This window comes from Orcinus orca, chromosome 2, assembly GCF_937001465.1.
Source record: "Orcinus orca chromosome 2, mOrcOrc1.1, whole genome shotgun sequence".
In the NCBI taxonomy this organism is placed as follows: Eukaryota; Metazoa; Chordata; class Mammalia; order Artiodactyla; family Delphinidae; genus Orcinus; species Orcinus orca.
The window spans coordinates 87,342,592-87,365,372 of NC_064560.1; the positions used below are offsets into that span (position 1 = coordinate 87,342,592).

A 22,781-nucleotide genomic window follows, 5' to 3' on the forward strand; every position below is an offset into this window, starting at 1 on the left:
GAGTGGGACACTTAAATTCCACTTTGGCCAATATTTAAATTGCCCAGTGTATTGTCTTTTTGTTTTTTCTCTGTTGCATATTTACTAATCTCAGTAATTTTTTTTTCTATTTGACTTTTCAATAAATAATTCAACCATAGTCATAAATCTTTTATATTGAATTTACTTTTCCGCTGTATAGGTTAAAGAAGAGATGCTATTTGAAGCACTAGTTACAAGGAAGACCGTGACAGTGGGAGAAAAGCTTATTTTACCATACAAACTGGCAGAGGTATGAATAGATTTTCTTTGAAATCAAGGAACTCTGAACATTTTTAGAAGTTTAGGTTTATATTCTTTCTGTTAACAGAATGAAAATAACAGTATGGATTGAAATATTTTCTGGGCTCTTGAAATTTATCGTGAACTTTCTGTCAACTTGGAAACTTAAAGTTGAATGTAATTTTAAGCAATACGCTTACATTTTTCTCCAATGATCTCAATCTGATCACCGTTTTTAAGTTTCATAGTATTACTGTGGGATAAGTAGATGGTAGGTAGAATTATAAATAAGCAGTCCTTAACCCAATTGATTATTCCTTGTTGAGCACATCATATCTTCCAGCACATCATATTCTTTTGGTTTACTTTTTCGTTGTTGGCCTCTCCTTTGCAGTTCTTTTTGTTTGTTTTTTCTTTTCTTCCTGACTTCTTAAAGATTGGGTGCCCTAGGACAGTCTTTGTCTTTTCTTCTCTATACTCTTTATCTAGATTTTCTCACTTAGTCCCATGGCTTTAAATATCGTCTGTATAGTAAAGCTTCCAGGTAAGTTTTATTGCTATAGTGTGCCAATATTACTATTATACCACTCAGGTGTATAGGAGTAGGAAAGTTATTGAAAAACCTACTATTTTATGGTGAAGTTTTATGAAAGTGTTGAGAAATCAAACTGACAATTATAAAGATAGGACAGGAATATGAGATTGGAAGTCAGAGAGGTGGGGAAACAGTGATTTAACTGTAGAGAATGCTTTTTAGGCAGACATTGATTAATTTATCCCATTGATCCATTTATCCCATTTTTGGGGTCTCTCCTGATTGTACCTACAGGTCCACATTTCTTCATTATGTCAGGTATCTTATATCGTATTTTATAGTTGCCAACTTTGAGAGCTCCTTTCTAGACAAGAGAAAAAGCCAAACCGTTTTAAGAGTTTTGTTCATCTTTTACATAAAAGTTCAATGCTTTTATATTTTCTTTCTCAACTTTTTTCATTATTAAATATTTCTTTATGTTTATTTACATGTTTAACTTTAACTTCAACATTTTGAGATTATTTTTGTAGCCCCTGCTTTATTTTTGTTTATGTTTGTTTGGTATATTTATTTGTTTAGTAAATATTTGAAAACACTTTTTGTGCCTGGAATTGTGCTAGGCATTATGAGTAAAATGAAGAGCAGTCCTTGAGGATTCTAGTATTTTGTCTGAAGAGCAATGGAAAGAAGGGTTTTAAGCAAAAAAGTTGCCTTAGATATTTTTTAAAGGACAATCTGGCAGCAGTGTGAAAAAATTAGTTGGAGGAGAGCGTGTTAGTTTTCTATAGCTGTGTAACAAACTTAGTGACTTACTATAATACAGATTTATTATCTGACAGTTTCCATGAATCATCAGTCTGGGCACAGGTTAGCTGGGTCCTCTGCTCAGGGTTTCACCAGGCTGAAGTCAAGATATTCATGGTGGCTGTGATCTTATCTGAGACTCAACATCCTCTTCTAAGTTCACAGGTTGTTGACAGGATTCACTTCCTTGCAGTTGTAGCACTGAGATCCATAATTTCTTGTTGGCTGTTAGGGGCCATTCTCAGCACCTAGAGTCTACTTGCCATTTCCTGCCATGTGGTCCTGTACACAACATGGCAGTTTGCTTCTTCAAGGCCAGCAGGAGAATCTCTAATGGATGGGCTCAGTCCCTAGTAAGTCAGCTCTACCCAAGACAGTATCTCTTGGGTTAACTAAAAAATTCAGCTGATTTTGGGCCACAATTATATCTTTAAAATCCCTTCGCCCTTGTCATATAACAAAAGATAGTTATGGGAGTGAAATCCATCATTTACAGTCCTGTTCACACTTACTGGGAGAGGATATAGAGAACATGTACACCTGGTGATGGGAATCATTCTAACCCAGAGGGCAAGAGTGAATGTGGAATGATGAGTTTGGAGGCTATAGTAGTTAGTACTCCTGAGGAGAAAGATGCTTGCTGCTATGTCTAGAATGGTGGCCTACTGATAGGGAGAAATGGATGTATTTAAAAAGAAAGAAATTTAGATGGTAAAAGCAACAAGATTGGGCAATGATTTGCTTAGTGCGAAGCAGGGAGGAAGAAGGAGATGTCAAGGATGAATCCTGATTTTCTGGTACACACAACTGTAGAATATTGGTACCATTCAGTGAGACAGGAAACACTGAACGAGATCTTGTTTGAGTGAGAAAATAATTAATTGGTATTTGGGCTTATTGAGGTTAAGCTGTGATAGGCAGGACTGCATTTCAGAGAAAAGAGGCTAAAAGTATAATATTGGGAGTTATGGTGTAAATAGGCATTATATTTGTATATTTGGTATATTTGGATTCTCTATAAATCTATTAATTTGATATGGAGGTTTTCTTTTAACTACAAAATTCAACTCATTTATATTCATTGTGATAACGAACATGTTTTCTTACTGTGTGTTTTAAAATATTTTGCTTTTGCTGAATTTAATCAGATTGTCTTTATTCTTTTTCCTCTCCTCTGGGGACAATAGAATGGTTATTCTCTCTATATATTCTACTATTGATTTTCTTTTTATTTTAAAGATACTTGGTTGATAACTTGCCTAAGAATAGACTTTTAGGGCCACATCCTTTTTTCTCTCAGAACTTCTAAACGTTTTCCAATTATTTTCAAGTGTCTAGTGTTGAAGATAGAGAATTTAATACCTGTCTTCTCTTTCCTATGTAGGTGATAGTTTAGGTAGGTAGTTTTTGTTCTGGAAACTTGAGGGGGTTTTTTTTCCACTGAAATTCAGAAATTCATTCATCATCTATGTGTGGTCGGTTATAGTATTGTCTCCATTTTACAAATGTAAAAAAAGCTGTAGCCTAAGAGCTTAAGTAACTTGACCAAGGTCAAATAGCTGGAATAAGTAGAGAAACCGGGACTGGAAGATAGTCTAGCTCTTAATCAACACTCTCTACTTCCTCTAAAATTAAGAACATAGATATAAATATGTACCTGAATATACAAGCTGCAAAATAAGTCCCTAGATGAGAAGTACATAAATTATTAGGATTTGTATTCTTTTAAGTTCTAGGACTCAGCTGTCTAAGATACGTGCCCCACAACCCTCTTTTTAGGTTGCGGTACTTTCTAAATGTTGGATTTTCTTTAAGTAATAGACTTCATTTTTTAGACTAATTTCAGATTTACACAAAAATTGAGCAGATAGTACGGAGAGTTTCCATAAACTAGGGAAGGCTTGAGATGAGGGGAAAAAGTAAATCACATAACTCCATAATGAAAGAATTGTTACTGTTTGGGGATGGAGAAATTCTAAAGGTTACTGTGGATGACAAGCTGAAGACAGCCAGGAGTGTAATTGTGGTGGTGTGACTAGGATTCCACAGATAACTGATGCCTTTTTGATAATTGATTCCTATGCCTGGAATACTCTTCCCCACTTTAGTTGGCAAAGTTCATTTATTTATAAAGTTCCTATTCTACCTTCTTTACTAGGTGAAATATATACCCCAGTTTTCAGTAAAAGTGTTTTGAAATGTGTGGACTCATGTTTTGTTTCCTTTATCTTTCATGGCAGTTTAAGCCTGGATTCCCTGAGTTGGATTAAATTAATGAGTATATATAAAAAACTTCAATTGTAGGTTATTTATATTGAAAGAAAAATTAATTTCTAATTCAGGATAATAAGCTTTCTTTCTTGAATGAGAACAAAACACTTTGTTATAGTATCTTAGTCAGATTGTTGCCAATTTCACTTAGACTCCTAACTTTTTTTTTTTTTCCAGGCTGTGACAGTGAGGAACTCCATGGCTAAGTCTTTATATAGTGCCCTGTTTGACTGGATAGTTTTTCGGATTAATCATGCACTTATGAATAGTAAAGATTTGGAGCAAAATACCAAGGTAGACATATATTGGATTATAATATATTTTTCCTGAAAAACTGTTTTAATAAAATGGGTAATGCATAAAATTTAAAAACATAGAATTATATAGAGTAATAAGTTCACCTTTTATCTGTATTCCCTGCTATTTCTCTCCTTATTTCTGCTTCTATGACCCTATTCAGCAAAACTGTTCTGTGTGTCTTTCCAGAGCTTTTTTCCTATGTACTTACATTCCTATAGATGTACATGTACAGAGTTGCTTTTAAACGTAAAAATAGGATCATGCTATCTGTATTGTTTCTAATTTGTATTTTTTTTTACCTGGTTATGTCTTGAAATATATCTAGACCTCATTATTTTTAATATTTAAATGTAAAACGTAAATATTTAAATGTAAAATTGCTCTTACATGACCTTTTCATGCTTTGAGTAAGCCCACAGGTAGAAAGTTGATTTTAATTCTAACCTAATATACCAAGTTGACTTATTTTTTTTAATTAATTAATTAATTTTATTTTTGGCTGCATTGGGTCTTCACTGCAGTGCATGGGCTTCTCATTGCAGTGGCTTCTCTTGTTGTGGAGCACGGGCTCTAGGCGTGTGGGCTTCAGTAGTTGTGGCACGTGGGCTCAGTAGTTGTGGCTTGCGGGCTCTAGAGCACAGGCTCAGTAGTTATGGCGCATGGGCTTAGTTGCTCTGTGGCATGTGGGATGTTGCCAGACCAGGGCTCGAACCCATGTCCCTTGCATTGGCAGGTGGATTCTTAACCACTGCGCCACCAGGGAAGTCCCAAGTTGACTTATTTTTGAAGATCATTATTTTCACTGTTTTTTGTAAGGGCTTAGAATTAGTCAGCAGTATTAATCACACAAAATACTCTTAATGAAGACTTTTAAAAGTCTCTTACTATTTATCACTCATTACATCAGTTTGCCCAGTATCTCTCTTAGCACCAGTGGAATAAAATTATTTTCATTTAATCAAAATTGTCATACAACTGTATTTTAAGAATAAGGTGGGGTGGTGAGAAGAATGGTGGTTTGGGATATTAGAACTGAATATTTATCATCCATAGTAAGAAGTTAGAAGGTAATTTCTGGAGGTAAAATATCAAGAAATAGAAGAATAAACATTTTTTACTATATTATACTATTCTTTACCAAACAACTAAAAAGATTTGAGTGTTGTTGACTTTATGGAGCAGAAATTGAGGGTGGAGAAGGGATTGTTGTTTTTTGTTATAATCCTTTTAGAACTGTTTAATGTCATAAATCTTGTGTGTTTCTTTTTTTTGATAAAAATTTTTAAAGTTTTAACTTCAAGAAACCACATATTATGATATCCAGTTTCATTTCTAGCCTGTGTAAGACTAATTTAAACATACCTGTTAGCTTGATTCTTAATGCAGAATTTTATTGGGATAGAGAAGTCAAACTAGGAACAATTGCATGATCCTTTTGGCATAACCAGGCATAGCTAGGAGTAACCTAGCTTTACTTTAGTAACCTTGTGACTTTCCAATAGCCTGTTTTTCCCTTCCCTGTCTCTTGGGTTTTAGAGATTTGTGATATTGAGGTAACAGGTCATTAACTCTGCTTTGTACATTTTTGTAAAGTAATCAATGAATTACATGTGTTAAAACTTTGGATCTATTTTTATAACTAAGATAAAAAGAAAAAGATGAAGAAAAAGAGAACTAACATGCTTTTCATTTGTAGTAATATTTTGACTGAACACTGGTCCCCCAAGTTTTCCTCTCTACTGCTGTTGAAGAACATTTTGTTACTTACATTGTGAATATTATTCATGAAATAAATTTGAGCATCCTTTTTTAACCATAATTTTTTTTCCTGTTTCATAGACTTTGTCCATTGGTGTTCTTGATATTTTTGGGTTTGAAGATTATGAAAATAACAGCTTTGAACAGTTCTGTATTAATTTTGCTAATGAACGCTTACAACACTACTTTAATCAGCATATCTTTAAATTGGAGCAGGTGAGTACCTGAATGTGTGTACACTTGCCCCCTTCCTGCTCCCTAAACCCTAACCCCCACCTTCACATACACACACATAAATTTTTATTTTTATTTTTTTATTTTTTTTGCGGTACGCGGGCCTCTCACTGCTGTGGCCTCTCCCACTGCGGAGCACAGGCTCCGGGCGTGCAGGCTCTGCGGCCATGGCTCACGGGCCCAGCTGCTCCGCGGCACACGGGATCCTCCCGGACCGGGGCACAAACCCACGTCCCCTGCATCGGCAGGCGGACTCCCAACCACTGCGCCACCAGGGAAGCTCCATAAATTTTTGAGTCATAGTCGTGATAAGTATTTTAAATGTTGTATTTCAATATAGATATTATTGACTTCATATTAGTGTAAGCAAATGACAGATCAGAGCATAGTTTGGGGGCCTTATCACACAGGGTTTTCTTTTTTGTTTAATAGGCCTCAAGTATTAGAATCAATAATATGTGCTTGTTTGACTGCACCTTTGAATGAAAAAATACGGGTTTGTTTTGCATTTTTGTTGATGTTTTTGATTTTTAATTGCCGCCATGGGCTTGGTCGCTGTGTGTGTAATGTTAAGTGTGGTTGTTGGATTCCTTTGATTTCTTAGTTCGAGGATGGGATAGAGGAGCTTATTAACAGAATCTCAAATGAGCTCAGAATGTGGATACAAAGAAATAGGACAGTGTAGAGAGACCAAAATGAGTAACTAGATATTTCCTGTGAGAAGTTCAAATTGACTGAACTAGTATAGAAAGAGCAAGCCATCAGTTTCTATGACAATTCTTAGGGTAAATGCAGGGTTGAAGGAAATGTGGGCTCTTTCTCCAAGTCAAGTTTGAATTCAGTAACAAGTTGAGATTGTAGCCCAGAATTTCAGTTTGTATAAAAAGAAGCAAGGGGCTTCCCTGGTGGCGCAGTGGTTGGGAGTCCGCCTGCCGATGCAGGGGACACGGGTTCGTGCCCTGGTCTGGGAGGATTCCGCATGCCGCAGAGCGGCTGGGCCCGTGAGCCATGGCCGCTAAGCCTGCGCGTCTGGAGCCTGTGCTCCGCAATGGGAGAGGCCACAGCAGTGAGAGGCCCGTGTACTGCAAAAAAAAAAAAAAAAAAAAAAGAAGCAGGGTTCACATTCACCTCAAAGGAAATAGTGAAGAAAATAAATGAACAGAAAACCACAACAGGTCTTTCCTGTCATTGAGGCTTGCCGTCCTCTGTCCTGGCTTTAAGCACTGCTATTTTACTTCAAGAGTTATAAGGACTGATTAATATTCACACAAGCAGCATTAGTGTTGGCCATTTTGATAATCCTTAAAGTTTTTAACACATGACCTTTTAGCTAGACTCTTTTATAGAGCTGTTAAAAGATAGTATTATTTGTTATAATATCACCTAACATATATGTAGTGCTTACTCTTAAGTGGGTACTCTTTTTATTCTGGTGTTGCAAATGATGCCTAAAGCCTGTATTCAAAACACTCTGGCTTCATAATTCTTGCTTTTAATCAAAAGTTGAGCTGGGATTGGTTTCTTTACTCAATCCAGTGTTCTTTTTACTAGATTATGCTAAATCAGTATTTTTATCTCCTAAAATGGCTGTGTGTGTTGGAGGGGTGGAGGAATGCATTTTGTTGACAGCGTTTTGTATTTTTCAAAGAAAAGCATCAATTGCTCTGTGGATCATTAAACAGAAGACTGGTTAAATTGCTTTTGAAGAAGAAAGGTGTTCTCTTATTGTGAACTGAAATTATTCTTACCTTATTTAGAAGTCTAGATTAGCCATGGAGGAGCCATGAGAAATGCCTTACCTAAAAACATGTATAAAAATAAAACCTTACAGTTGATGGAAAATGTGTTCAAAACTACTTGGTGGGTGGGTGGTCCTCATTTATTTGCTACCCTGCATATCATAGTTGTGGGCAATGTGGTGGAATTATGGATCAAAAGACATAGATACTAAGGTATAGCTTTTTTTTTCTTTCTTTTAAGTCTCAGTATTTTCTTCTGTTATTTGTGATGTAATGGGTAAGCTTTTGATGTAATTTTGGAAAGCTTAGAGAAAATTTATACTTTTTGCCACCCCATCTATTTTTTTTTTGCGGTACGCGGACCTCTCACTGTTGTGGCCTCTCCCGTTGCGGAGCACAGGCTCTGGACGCGCAGGCTCAGCGGCCATGGCTCATGGGCCCAGCCGCTTCGCGGCATGTGGGATCTTCCCGGACCGGGGCACGAACCCATGTCCCCTGCATCGGCAGGTGGACTCTCAACCACTGCGCCACCAGGGAAGCCCGCACCCCATCTACTTTATTCTTCCTTTCTCTCCCTCCTCATGTTTTTCTACTTAAAATGGATTTTCTGGAAATAAGAGATTTAAGTCAGTTTAAATATTGAGTGTTTTATTTATTTGTGTATCACTGGTCTGGTACCTGTTATGAGATGGGTACTCAGGAACTATTTGTTAAATTCAGTTGAATAGAGAATCAGTTAAGTAGATTAAATTTTTTGAATAAATAAAACACAGAAATAAAAAAGTACCAAAGATGCTTTGGGAGGAAACATCTTGAAAATCTTGATTACTGAAGTTCACTTCTAAATTTTGCCCAAAATTAGTACATATGCACATAGGATGGGAGAGAGATGTAATAGGTGCCATGCAGGATGATAGGTATAAGGTAATCAGATATAAGGTAAAGTAGTGATATAAAGGATGAAATTGATTAGAACTTACTGAAAGTCTGCAAAGATTTCCCAGGGGTGATTCTGGAATAGAGTTTTGAATAGAAAGTTGAGCTCACCAGACTGTCAGTGGGGAAAAGATATTTTAAACAAAGGTAACAGTATCTTTAAAACTGTGAGGCATAGAATAGCACAGCAGTTTTGATGAATTGGAAATGATTCAATATAGCTAAAATATAGGACATAAGGATGGAGGCAGGAAGGGAGATAAGTTTGATGAAATAGCCTGGGGTCAGAGAGTTGTGCAGAGAAGATTAGAATTTTTCTTTTAGAGAATGAGGAGCTATTTGAAGTATATTTAGCAGAGGATTTGAAATGGAACTGTGGAAGATGGATTGAAGGGAGGTGAACTGGAGAGAAGGACATAATCCATGAGCCAGTTGAAGTAGTATGGGAGAGTGACTCTGAGTCCTGAATCAAGGTATTTATAGAGATAATGTGGAATAAGAGACAGATGAAAAGAGGTTTCTGTGATTTGAAAATCTGTTTCCTGTTATAATTTGTAATACGGCTCTTTTCTTATTTCCTTTACTTGCTCAGAATTATTCCTTAGGTCATTGATTCATCAGTAAATTGAATAACAATTATGTATCAGGCACTGTTAGGCACTGAAGATAGACATTTTAGAGTTCAGGTATCTTACTGTGGAGTTCATAATCTAGTGAGTTGTTCTTTTGTCTATCCCACTTCTGGGGATGTCAGACTAGGAAATTTTGACGAAACTTGCTTGCAGAACACCTAAAAAAAAACTGAACAAAACATATTTGAAAGCATTGGAGTACCTTCAAATAAGTGAAGTTTTATAGGACTTAGATATGTAAGCACGAAACCCGGGATTTGAGCCCAGCATTCGGGGACTGCTTTGTTCCTAGAGACATTTCTGTTCTGGTAGAGGGCTGCCAGATTCTGAAAGAGTCAGGCTTGAGAATCTGAGAAGCCTAAATGGGTTTTCTCCAGATTAAAGAACAAGGAGGAACCCCCTGGCAACTCCCACAGGCTTTAGGTTGAAGACCTCAATGGGTTATATCTTAGAGTAAAGGTAAAGCAGAAATAGTGAAGGCATCATAGGGACTGAAGCCCAGTTTAAAATAATCTCAGTTCTTCACTGGGTTAAAATAGTGCAGAATTTCCAGCATTCTTAGCCACCTGCTAAGAGCAAATTCAGTCTCCAATGGAGGAAGAAATCATTCTAGTGCTAAAGTTATCTCTATACTTTTTCCTATACAAGCATTCAGTTTTTAACTGAGAAGTTTGTTTGTTTTTTAAGACATACAAGGAAGGAAACCAACATGAATAAGAACCAAGTGAGACAATAGACTATATACCATAGGGGATCCAGATAATGAGTTTATCAGACATGAACTTTAAAGTAACAGTGGTTACAAGAAATTTTTTTAAGTGATAATTTTATTAAAGAACTACAAAATTTTTTAAAAATCCTAAATTTAGGAAAATTTAAAACTAATTTAGAACTAAAGGAAAATTTTAAAAATTTAGAACTAAAAAGTAGAGTGAAATTAAAAACATTAGTTTTTCACAGTTTGTTAGATATAGCTTAAGAGAAAATTAGTGATGTGGAAGATTGGCCAGAAGAAATAACAGCCTGATGAATAAAGCTAAAAGAGGAAAATACAAACAGTGTAAGAGACATAGGGCATAGTAAAAAAGTCTAACATCTGCGTAACAGGAATTCTGGAAAGATGTATGTGAAAGAGAGAGAATAGGATAGAAGCTGTATTTGAAAAAAGTGATGGCTGAGAATTTTCCAAAACTTAAAACATAAAACAAAAAAAATTCATCAAGCACACATTTGAGAAGCCCTAAGAATGCAAAACATGATAAGAATAAAGACAGCCATACAGTAAGACAAAGACAGGGACTTCCCTGGTGGCACAGTGGTTAAGAATCTGCCTGCCAGTGCAGGGGACACGGGTTTGAGCCCTGGTCTGGGAAGATCCCACATACCATGGAGCAACTAAGCCCATGCGCCACAACTACTAAGCCTGTGATCTAGAGCCCGTGAGCCACAACTACTGAAGCCCGCACGCCTAGAGCCCGTGCTCCACAACAAGAGAGGCCACTGCAATGAGAAGCCTGCGCACGGCAACGAAGACCCAATGTGGCCAAAAAAAAAAAAAAAAAAAAAAAAACCCCAATGAAAACAATATCTGAGAAGCAGCCAGAGATGGGGGAAACAGTACCTTTAAAGAAGCAACAATAAGGGCTTCCCTGGTGGCACAGTGGTTGAGAGTCTGCCTGCTGATGCAGGGGACATGGGTTCGTGCCCCGGTCTGGGAAGATCCCGCATGCCGTGGAGCAGCTAGGCCCGTGAGCCATGGCCGCTGAGCCTGCACGTCCGGAGCCTGTGCTCCGCAGCTGGAGAGGCCACAACAGTGAGAGGCCCCCGTACCGCAAAAAAAGGATTGTTGAGGTATCTCAATACCATAATGAATTTATATCAGAAACCAATAACAAGAAGATAACTGGAAAATACTTTATGATTAAAAATTAAGTAATGAATTTCTAGATAGCCTAGAAGTTGAAAAAAATTAGAAAATATATTGAACTTAATATATTACATATTAAAACTTGTGACTAAAGGTGCACTTGAGTCACTAAAGAAGTGTGACTAATGATTTACTTAGAGGAAAATTTTATAGTTGTTAGAAGATTTTAAGGTTGAAGAGCAACGATTAACAAATTGGAAAAAGACCAGCAAACTAAACCAAAGGAAAGTGGAAAGAGGGAAATAATAAAGAAAAAAAGATTAAATAAAAGTGAAAACAAATATATTATGGGAGAGGATCAACAGAGTGAAAAGTAATACTTTGAAATGACTAATAACATTGATATAACCCTTAAGAAATTGGTGTGAGAGAGTGACAGAGAGGGATGTAAATAGCCAGAATTCCAATGATAAAGACCACATAATTGTGTATCCTACACATGTTAAAACGATAGTAGGATATACTAAACAACTTCATGTCTGTAAGCCTTATTAAATGATATGAGAAAAAACTTTTCAAAACTGACACAGATGAAATACAAAGTTTAACTCTAGAACTATTAAAGAAATTGAATATGTAATTAAAAACCTTTCCATAAAGAACAGCGAAAGCCAAAATGACACCACTGATGAATTCTGCTGACTTTGAAAGAATTATTTTCAGTTTGACATAAATTCTTATGCAGAATAGAAAAAAAGGGGACAATTACTCAACACATTTTGGGGGCCAGGATAACATTGCTTTCTAAATCTGTGAAGGATATTATTAGAAGTGGAAATTGTCAATTTCACTCATAAATGTAGACTTAAAAATTCTAAACAAATATATATCCAGCAAGATATATAAAACGATAATACATCAGAACCAAATGGTGTTTTTCCTGTTGCATGTTACATCTAACCACCTATCAATTTAATTCATCTATTAACAAAACAAAAGAAAAAATTCATGGTGCTCTCAGTAGAAATGTAAAAAGCATTTGATAAATTTACATATTCGTTCTTGTTAAAAACAAAACAAAACCCTTAGCAAACTAGATACATATAGAAGGGAACTTCCTGATAAAGGGCATTTACAAAAAAACCAACAGTTAATATCAAACTTAATGGAAATAGACTGAATGATTTCCTCCTAAGACTGAGAACAAGGCAAGGTTGTTTTCTAAGAATTTTTATCAGGAACACAGGCATGTGAGAACATCCAAATGGGAAGTAAACATAGGAAAAGATTTTTCACTTATTAGTCATTAGGGAAAATAAAATTAAAAACATAATTAAATATTCCTAAGCATTCACCAGAATGACTAAAATGGAAAAGTCTGACAATACAAGTATTAGAGAAATACTGTGCACCGAAAAGTCCCATTACACTGGTGGTAGGTGCATAAATTGGTACAACCACTTTAGAAAGCTGTTTGGCAGTATCTTCTGAGGTTATACATGTGTAGTTTATAAGCCTGTGGTTTCACGCTCAAAATGTATGTAAATGTTCAACAAGAGTTTTTTATAGAAATGTTCATAATGTCATTATTTTTAATGGCCAGAAATTGGAAATAAGTGTAATGTCTATTAATAGTATATAAATAGGTGAATACATTGTATATAAATACTCAACAGCATTGGTTCTCAAAGAGTGGTTCTTCTCCTACCCCTACTGGTACCATTGACATCACCTGGGCACTCCTTAGAAATACAAATATAGGATCCCACCCTATACCTACTTATTCACAAATTCTGGGTTTGTGGCTTCTGTTTTTAACAAGCTCTCCACGTGATTCTGTTGTATATTAAAGTTTGAGACTTAATCTCCGTAGCCGATTTTGGCATACTTTTTCTGTAAAGGGACCAGACAAATCAGTATTCTAGGTTTGGGGGGCCGTATGGTCTCAGCTCTGCTGTTACATTGAGAAAGCAGCCTGGACAATAATGCATAAATGAGCAAATGTTGTACTCCACAACCCCAGCCCTACAACAATTAAAATGAATGAACTTTAGGTGCATCCTACAACATAATGTTGAGTAAAAGAAAAAAAGCCAGATGAAAAGAATATGTATTATATGATTCTATTTATATAATATTTATAAACAGGTGAATCTTATCAGTGGTATTAGAAATTAGGATAATAGTTAACTTTGGGCAAGAGGGTCTGAATCATCATTGGGAAAAGGGGATGAGAAAGGATTTTGGACTGCTAGTAATGTCGATAAAAATCCATATGCTCGTACTATTTAGTATGCTTTTTATCCATGCTCTGAAAAAGAATAGGGAAAAGACTTTCTTACCACTGCTTGGGGGTGACCTTTGTATATAGCATTACTTACTTGTGAAATTGTTAATTACGAGGAAAGAATTAAGCATTTACCTTTCCCAATTAGAATGACTGTAGTTTATAGTAGGGTCCACTTTTTCTTTACAGGATAATGATAATACGGAAAGAATGATAAAATTACAAAATCACTATTTCACAAAACACCATATTTGTAGAGAAGTGTGCAAGTGTAATCAGTGAATAATAAAACCATCAGATGAGCAGGATATTTATTTGGTGCCTAAATATCAGTGCAGTGTAGAAACGTAACTTCTTTGTGCTCAGGGGCATCTTTCTGACAGTTTAGAAGTTAAAGCATCACAGAGATGAATAAAAGAAGATTTCCTAGTATAGAAATTAAGGAAGGACCAATGGGGGCTTCATAAGAGAGTTCTGCATAGTTGCTAGTATGTGAGCTTTGAGTTATTTAGTCTTGAAATTTGGGAAACTACCCTGCCCCCCACCTTTTGAAAGGTGTTGTAAGAGTTTTATTTTGCTGAAGTTCAGTGTGTATGAATTCCATATGATTTATATCAGTGATCACTGGAGGTGATAGTTTTCCACTTTTCCCAGACATTGTTTCATTAAATTCATTGTTGACGATCCAGCAGTTCTTTTTGATGGCTTAGAGTTGTGTGGGAGAAATTAGGCTTTTTCATTTTATATTTTTCCTTAGTGCAGTCATCAGATAGTGTGGCTAAAACAAATCCAGCCCTAAATTCTCATCTGAGTGGAATCACAAATAGGATTCTAACCAGAAAATTTGGTTGCATGCACTTTTAAAAGAAAACAGACATACCCTATATCGAGATTTTATACAAGTGAAATTTATACATTCTTCCATTGTGTGGATTAGTGATTTAAAAGAGAAAAGTTTAAACTATTCTTTTAATCCTGGTAAAAGCTTTTTAGTCCTTATTCTCACATTCCTGTTATTTTCTGCAAGATGAATATATTGTTAATATGTTACTTCCTAGGAGGAATATAGAGCTGAAGGTATCAGCTGGCACAATATAGATTATATTGATAATACCTGTTGCATAAATCTTATTAGCAAGAAACCAACAGGCCTGCTGCATCTTTTGGATGAAGAAAGCAAGTGAGTATGATTCTTTTCAGTTTTGTTATTGGCCATTTGGGCTTTTCATGTCTTCTTAAGCCCTACGTTTTCTTCTTAACATTATTAAGTAAAGAGCCAAAGTTTCCCATGTATGGCTTTTTTGTGCGTGTTTGTGTGTTTCTAAAAAAATTGGATGGACTTCACTATAGAACTCATTTTTTCCTTGAGTTTTTCCAGATTTCTTCTACAGAGTCACTTTGATGTTAGATTTGTTGGTTTCTATTTATTTTTTGTTTTTGTTTTGTGTTCCTGTCTTCTTGAATTAAGTTTGTGTATGTGTTTTAAGAATGGGTTTATTTTTAATTTTTATTGGCGTCTAGTTGCCAACTAGATGCCAATAAAAATTAACTTAAAAAAAAGGGTTTTTTTCCCCAGTTAAAGAAGGTCCTTTTTATTTGCAGTGTCATTCCATACAAAAGCAATAGAAAGATAACAGTCTTAACAAGAAGTTTACAATTGAATATTTGAACAGAAAATCTGTACACATTATCATTTACAGTAATTTTACGTGGTAAATTAGCTGACTGTAAAAAAAAAAAAAGGTCTTTCTAAATCCTCCTGCTGTCTTAACTCTTGGAGAATTATAGATAGAAGGCCTACTTAGTGCTATTTACAAGTACCAAATTAAGACTGTATAACTTACATAAAGCCCATTAACTTACCAGCTCAATTTAATATCTTTGACTATTCAGTCCTCTTAAAAAAAAAAAGTTTTATATATGAGATGTGTTTGCAGTTTTCCTGTTTTGCAGAAGAGAAGATAATAATAGATTTGTGATAACTGCCATGGCTGTGCAGGTTTTAAGTGGCAACATATGCTAGATATTTGCCATCCCCTGATAACACTGTTCAATATACTAAACTTATATGTATGCTTCAGAAATAAAGCTTCCTATAGCATCCTCCAGAGTGTTCTCAGTGCTCTATAAAGTATTATTTATAGTTTAATTATCCTAAGAGATGGCAAATCTAGAATTGGAGAAACCAAAGTGGTGAAGTATGTGTTGGTTTTCTGTGACTCTTTAGTAAAATATTTAGAACTTGAATTAGTTCACCTGATTCCTCGCTTAATATTATACTCATTAAACTACAATATAAAATATTAAGCATTTACTATCATAGGATGACTATATACCAGGTTTGTGTGGGACAATCTAAAGTTTATGCCTGTTGTTCACTTTAGTTATTAATGGTGCCTACTTTTACTCTCAGAATATCCTGGTATGTATGGTAAGTTATATGTCACCCTGTTAATATGCCATAAACACAGAATTGCTACATAGAATTATAAAGTAATATAGCAGAATGCAAAATATATTGGAAAGGAGACTGCTAACAGTTACATCTACCCACTCTATCACCAGTCTATCACATTTATTTCCATTAATCTAAATGAATTAAAATGCAGCCAACACAAAAAATATTTTAATTTTATGTCCAAAGTCGTGAAAGTTTCTTGTATTGCTCTGTATGTCCTGAAACATACACTGTCTCTTATACAATTGTAAGGTTATTAGTTCTTAACTCAGCTTGCATACCTTACTTCTGGTGTATTTTATTTTGGAAAGCGTCATAGGTGATTTTTGATATTTAGTGTTGAGACCCATTATGGTAGATATTGAAATGATAAGCAGTTCTTTTTGTTTGAGCTATATTACGGTAAAAGGACAAGAAAGTTTAAGTAATCGAGAAAAAGATCATATATGTAGTAAATGATGGACTCGAGATTCAAACTCAAATATTGAAATTCAAATACCTGGACTCCAGGTATTTCTAACTAAGCTTTATTTATTTATTTTTTTAACCTGAGCTTTTGTTTTCCTTTTTTATTGAGGTAGCATTGGTTTATAACACTATATAAGTTTCATGTTTACAACATCATATTTCTACTTCTGTATACCCTACAGTGTGCTCACCACCAAAAATTTATTTTCTGTCACCATACAGTTGATCCCTTTTACCAATTTTGCCTTCCCCCCTGCCCCATCCCCTCTGGTATATAAAAAACTAATGAACAAACGAAAACAAAATAAATGACTAAACCAAACAAAAACAAACACGTAGATACAGAGAGCAGAATAATAAGCATGTGCTTTGAAGTATTGTCCTGTATTGCTTCACCATAATACTTAGGCTTCAGAGTCAGAAGTTCAGGGTTGTATTCCAACTCCCCTTAGCAAATCTCTTAATATCCTTGGTCCTCAGTTTTCTTGCATGCCAAAAGGAAATGATGATGATAAATTATAATGCTGTGTGCTGTATATCTTATGGTGGTTGTGAGCAGCAAATGAGCTAGTGGATATATAATTAAAACATGAATAGAGCAAAGGGGTTTTGTCTAGTCTGTTATTCTTTAAGCAAAATTTCATTGTGTGCACATCTTATTTTATAAAGACCATCTTTACCTGGTCAGTTGGTACCTCACATAAATGTAAGTATTACCCCAAGAAGAGAATGGCACCTCTTTGCTGTTACCCAAAAGCTTCTGGGGTTAAGCCACATGGCCAGAAATTACAGGGAGACAGACTTTGGCTCAATATAAGGAAGAACTTTCTAATCATTAGAGCTGATTAGCAACTGCTTCATAAAATAATAAAATTTCCCATTATAGTAATTATTTTGCATCATCTGTCAGGGTATTATTGTAGGTAGGAGATTGGACTGAACAATCTCTTAATTATCGCTTCAATTATGCTTTTATATTAGTTCTCCATAAAAATTTTTAATAAACCATAGTATTACTTTCCTTTCTTTATAAGTCAGTCAGTCAGTCCTATTATTAACTCCCCTTGTAAATGGACCAGCTTTGTCTCTATGCTTTAACACTCCAGAAGATGCAAAGGCATGAAATATTTTCCCTCTGTCCTGTACCTACAAAGAGAGGTTGAAAATAAGTTAGTCTCATTTAGGAAGAACTGTTTTGGGAATCACTTTGAGTATTTTTCCTCTAAAAATATTTTGTTCTGTGGGGAATACATTACATGAAATATATCCTTAGTGGTGTTCCTGCTTCATTCAGTGTGTTTGTAGTGCTTTAGATGCATGGGTTGGAAGTTAGAAGTCTTATTTAATCTTGTCTTTGCTATCTACTGGCTGTTCACGTTTTATAAACTAGATTCTAAAGGATGCAGTGTGGAATTTAGAAAGGAGGAATGGTGTAAGCAAAGTTAAGAGTGTTATCAGTCTTTTCTATAGTACTTAGTGTGATCTGCTGACAGCAGCACTGGCTGCACCTTGAAGGTTGTTAGAAGTACAGAGTCTCATACTTCCACCCCAGATTTCTTTTTCTTTTTTGTTTTTATGTCCGCACGGCATGCAGGATCTTAATTCCCTGACCAGGGATCAAACCCGTGTCCCCTGCACTGGAAATGCAGAGTGTTAACCACTGGACCGCCAGGGAAGTCCTACACCCCGGATTTCTTGAATCAGAATCTGCATTTTAACAAACTGAAGTTAAGATCAGAGCATTCATTTAAGACAGCATTTTATCAATTTTGCCTGTTCATAAGAATTACCTGGGGAAACTTCTAAATAGTACTGATGTACTATTACATCAGTTACACTGGTCTAGCATCAGTTCAGTAGAATCACAGGAGATGGGGTACAGGCATTGGTATTTTTGAAAGCTCCCAGAGGTACTTCTTATATGCAAAGAAACACTACTCTAAGGCTGCCCCTGCAGGTAGCCTTTGGGGAACACTAGCTGAAGAGCTTTGAAATGCACAGTGTCCGCTCTGACTCTGTTCCAAGCCCTTTTGCTTGGTTATGTAGTATGTATCCACAAATGTTTGTTGAATGCAGGACATGTGGAGAGTTTTTCTTTCCATCTTTCCTTGTTTGGAATAAAAATTGTTCTCATATCTGTCCTTCCTTTCAAAATTTCTTTTCTCCATTCAAAAGTAAGAGAAAAGCAAATCATAAGCTTTTTGATTACTCAGAGGATTAGAAGGTAAATAAACCTTTACCTAGAGACAATGAGGTGAGCATCCTTCCTGAAAAGAAGCATTCTGCTGTGGAGTAGTGAGGGGTAAGTTTGCAGAGGTTGGGTTGGTCTAGGCTTAGGAGCTTGGATTCCAGTTTTCCAGAGTAGGAGAGGCACACAATTAACACTATTGTAGGAAAATTTATTTTGATAGTTCCATTTGGTGACATGAAACAAAGTAAAATTAGAATCGCTGAGGCTACTGTAGAGGCTGTTGCGGTACTCTCTGAAATTGTTTAAGAGTTGTAACCCATTCTAGAATGGCTGAGAGTTCTGGATAGGAGAGGAAGAGCCTAGATAGTTGAGATATTTTGAGGATGGGATAGTATTTGAATGCAAAAGCAGGCCTAGTTGTCTAGGAAAATGGCAGTGTTGGCAACATAAAAAAGTAGGTAACATTTATGTCATCCCTATAGGATGTCAGCTAGTGTTAGGTGTTTTTAACTAGTGTTTAATTCTACTAGCACTGTGTTACCTCATTTTACTCATTTTATGTATTAACAAACCAGTTCTTAAAGAAGGTTGTACCTAGCTTGCCCAAGGTCAAGGACAGAATTGGTAATCTAAGCAATGACTGTCTGATATCAAAGATCATTCTCAGGAGATGGAAACAACCTAAGTGTCCATCATCGGATGAATGAATAAAGAAGATGTGGCACATATATACAATGGAATATTACTCAGCCATAAAAAGAAACGAAATTGAGTTATTTGTAGTGAGGTGGATGGACCTAGAGTCTGTCATACAGAGTGAAGTGAGTCAGAAAGAGAAAGACAAATACCGTATGCTAACACATATATATGGAATCTAAGAAAAAAAAATGTCATGAGGAACCTAGGGGTAAGATGGGAATAAAGACACAGACCTACTAGAGAATGGACTTGGGGATATGGGGAGGGGGAGGGGTGAGCTGTGACAGGTGAGAGAGTGGCATTGACATGTGTACACTACCAAACGTAAAATAGATAGCTAGTGGGAAGCAGCCGCACAGCACAGGGAGATCAGCTCGGTGCTTTGTGACCACCTAGAGGGGTGGGATGGGGAGGGTGGGAGGGAGGGAGACGCAAGAGGAAAGAGATATGGGAACGTATGTATATGTATAACTGATTCACTTTGTTATAAAGCAGAAACTAACACACCATTGTAAAGCAATTATACTCCAATAAAGATGTAAAAAAAAAAAAAAGATCATTCTCCTTCCTGATTCCAATACGTACTATGTAATTAACCATTTTCGTTTTAATTTTAGAATCATTTTTACACATTAGATATCATATTCAGCATCTTTACAATCTCATGTCACATTATTTTTCATTATTTCAGCTACTGTTAAATAAAACTATTCTCTGAAAGATACTTGCCATATCCTTTTTATTTGTCAGTGATTATTTTCTGTATTTGAAACTCCTACCCAACCTTTAACATCTAGCTCATAATTAATTGTCTCCTTTATCCTCTGTGAACTTTTCCATTGTTCCCAACTAGAGATTTCTTTCTCTTCTGAAGTTTTATATGCCTGTACCATTATGTAGTTACTTCTTAATATTATTTGACTGATTCCCAGATATGAAATGCTCATCAGTGAGTATAAACCCATTGATGTATATTTGAAATAATAATAGGTATAATATAAAGCTATACACTAACTGGTATAGGTAAGAAAATTACTACTTGATTCATACATGAAGAAAAAACAAAAAATGACAGTGATTTAAAGGACCTGTCCAAATTGAGAGATCATTCCCTTACTGCAAGTTCTTGACCCCAAACAACATATGATTTAGTTTTTATTATTCTTTGGGTTTTATGGTAGTGCAGTACACTGTGACGTAAGCTAAATATCCAAAGACTTGAGTTAATTTCTCACTTCTGCCACTTGCAAAGTGTGAGTTAGGCAAATCACAACTTTTGAGCTCTCAACTGCAAAACAGGAATACCAATTCTTGTTTTACTCATTTTTCAGCTTGTTATGAGAACTTATTTAATGAAAACTCTCAGTAAGTTGCTAAATGTGTTAGATGGAAATGTAATTAAAATGTATTTTAAAAAAACTACTGTATTAGCTGCTGCATCTTTCTTTAGTGTTTTTGTTTTTATTTTTAATTCAGCTTTCCACAGGCTACAAATCAAACACTGCTGGACAAATTTAAGCATCAACATGAAGAGAATTCTTACATTGAATTTCCAGCTGTGATGGAGCCTGCTTTTATCATAAAGCATTATGCCGGGAAAGTGAAATATGGGATAAAGGTGAGTAAATTTATCACTGAATATGCCTTTAGGGCAGAGGAGTGTTCTTAACTATATCACCATCCCTGTCACACTACCCTCTTTGTAGTTGGTCAGTACAGTGGGAGATAGTTTAAGGATACTACTAAAATTCATACTCTACTTTACAGTATTCTGCTGTCATTAGAAGATGGTTTTGTTTGTTTCCTCCTGCAGCTAAAATTGATGTCAGCCCATTCTGTATGTAATAGTCTATTTATTTATATTCTATTTTTTATTTTCTAATTTTTTAAAATATAATTTTTATTTTAAATTTAATTTCTATTTTATACTGGGGTATAGTTGACTTACAATGTTATGTTTCAGTTGTACAGCAGGTATACAGGTGTACAGCAAAATGGTTCCCATATAGGTTATTACATAATTGTAATAGCCTTTTTAGATCTGAAAGAATAGTTACCATCAGTAAGTCTTAAATCCACTAGTTTATCTATGTAGTTGGTTGAATTTTTCTCTTCTCTACATCCATTAGGCCTGACAAAGTTCATGTCATCATGTACCATTGGGTATTTGTGAGCTTGTACTCCTAATGATTATGTTGAAACTCTTTTTTTTTTATACAGCAGGTTCTTATTAGTCATCCATTTTATACACATCAGTGTATACATGTCAATCACAATTGCCCAATTCATCACACCCCCACCCCCACACCTCCACGGCTTTCCCCCCTTGGTGTCCACACGTTTGTTCTCTACATCTGTGTCTCAGTTTCTGCCCTGAAAACCGGTTCATCTGTACCATTTTTCTAGGTTCCACATACATGCGTTAATATACGATATTTGTTTTTCTCTTTCTGAATTACTTCACTCTGTATGACAGTCTCTAGATCCATCCACAACTCAACAAATTGACCCAATTTAATTCCTTTTTATGGCTGAGTAATATTCCATTGTATATATGTACCACATCTTTATCCATTTGTCTTTTGATGGGCATTTTGGTTGCTTCTATGACCTGACTGTTGTAAATAGTGCTGCAGTGAACGTTGGGGTCCATGTGTCTTTTATTTTTTTATTTTTTGCGGTACGCGGGCCTCTCACCACTGAGGCCTCTCCTACTGCAGAGCAGAGGCTCCGGGCGTGCAGGCTCAGCGGCCATGGCGCACGGGCCCAGCTGCTCCACGGCATGTGGGATCCTCCCGGACTGGGGCACGATCCTGTGTCCCCTGCATCGGCAGGCAGACTCTCAACCACTGCGCCACCGGGAAGCCTGCATGTGTCTATTTGAATTGTGGTTTTCTCTGGGTATATGCCCAGTAGTGGGATTGCTGGATCATATGGTAATTCTATTTTTAGTTTTTTAAGGAACCTCCATACTGTTCTCCATAGTGGCTGTATCAGTTTACATTCCCACCAACAGGGCAAGAGGGTTCCCTTTTCTCCACACCCCCTCTAGCATTTGCTGTTTGCAGATTTTCTGATGATGCCCATTCTAACCGGTGTGAGGTGATACCTCGTTGTAGCTTTGATTTGCATTTCTCTAATAATTAGTGATGTTGAGCAGCTTTTCATGTGTTTCTTGGCCATCTGTATGTCTTCTTTGGAGAAACATCTATTTAGGTCTTCTGCCCATTTTTGGATTGGGTTGTTTGTTTTTTTAATATTGAGCTACATGAGCTGTTTTTATATTTTCGAGATTAATCCTTTGTCCGTTGATCCGTTTGCAAATATTTTCTCCCATTCTG

General features: G+C 35.9%; 1 protein-coding gene across 11 annotated transcripts in view; it reads left to right on the forward strand.

The window, feature by feature from the left end:
• MYO9A (myosin IXA) overlaps positions 1 to 22,781 on the forward strand; it is a 271,227-nt gene that overhangs the window by 79,736 nt on the left and 168,710 nt on the right. For all 11 annotated transcript variants that reach the window (XM_033439985.2, XM_033439989.2, XM_033439988.2 and 8 more), the window contains exons 9-13: positions 182 to 271; positions 4,049 to 4,165; positions 6,011 to 6,145; positions 14,683 to 14,804; positions 20,917 to 21,058. In XM_033439985.2, the coding sequence (XP_033295876.2) occupies positions 182 to 271; positions 4,049 to 4,165; positions 6,011 to 6,145; positions 14,683 to 14,804; positions 20,917 to 21,058 (606 nt within the window). The remainder of the gene's footprint in view (positions 1 to 181; positions 272 to 4,048; positions 4,166 to 6,010; positions 6,146 to 14,682; positions 14,805 to 20,916; positions 21,059 to 22,781) is intronic.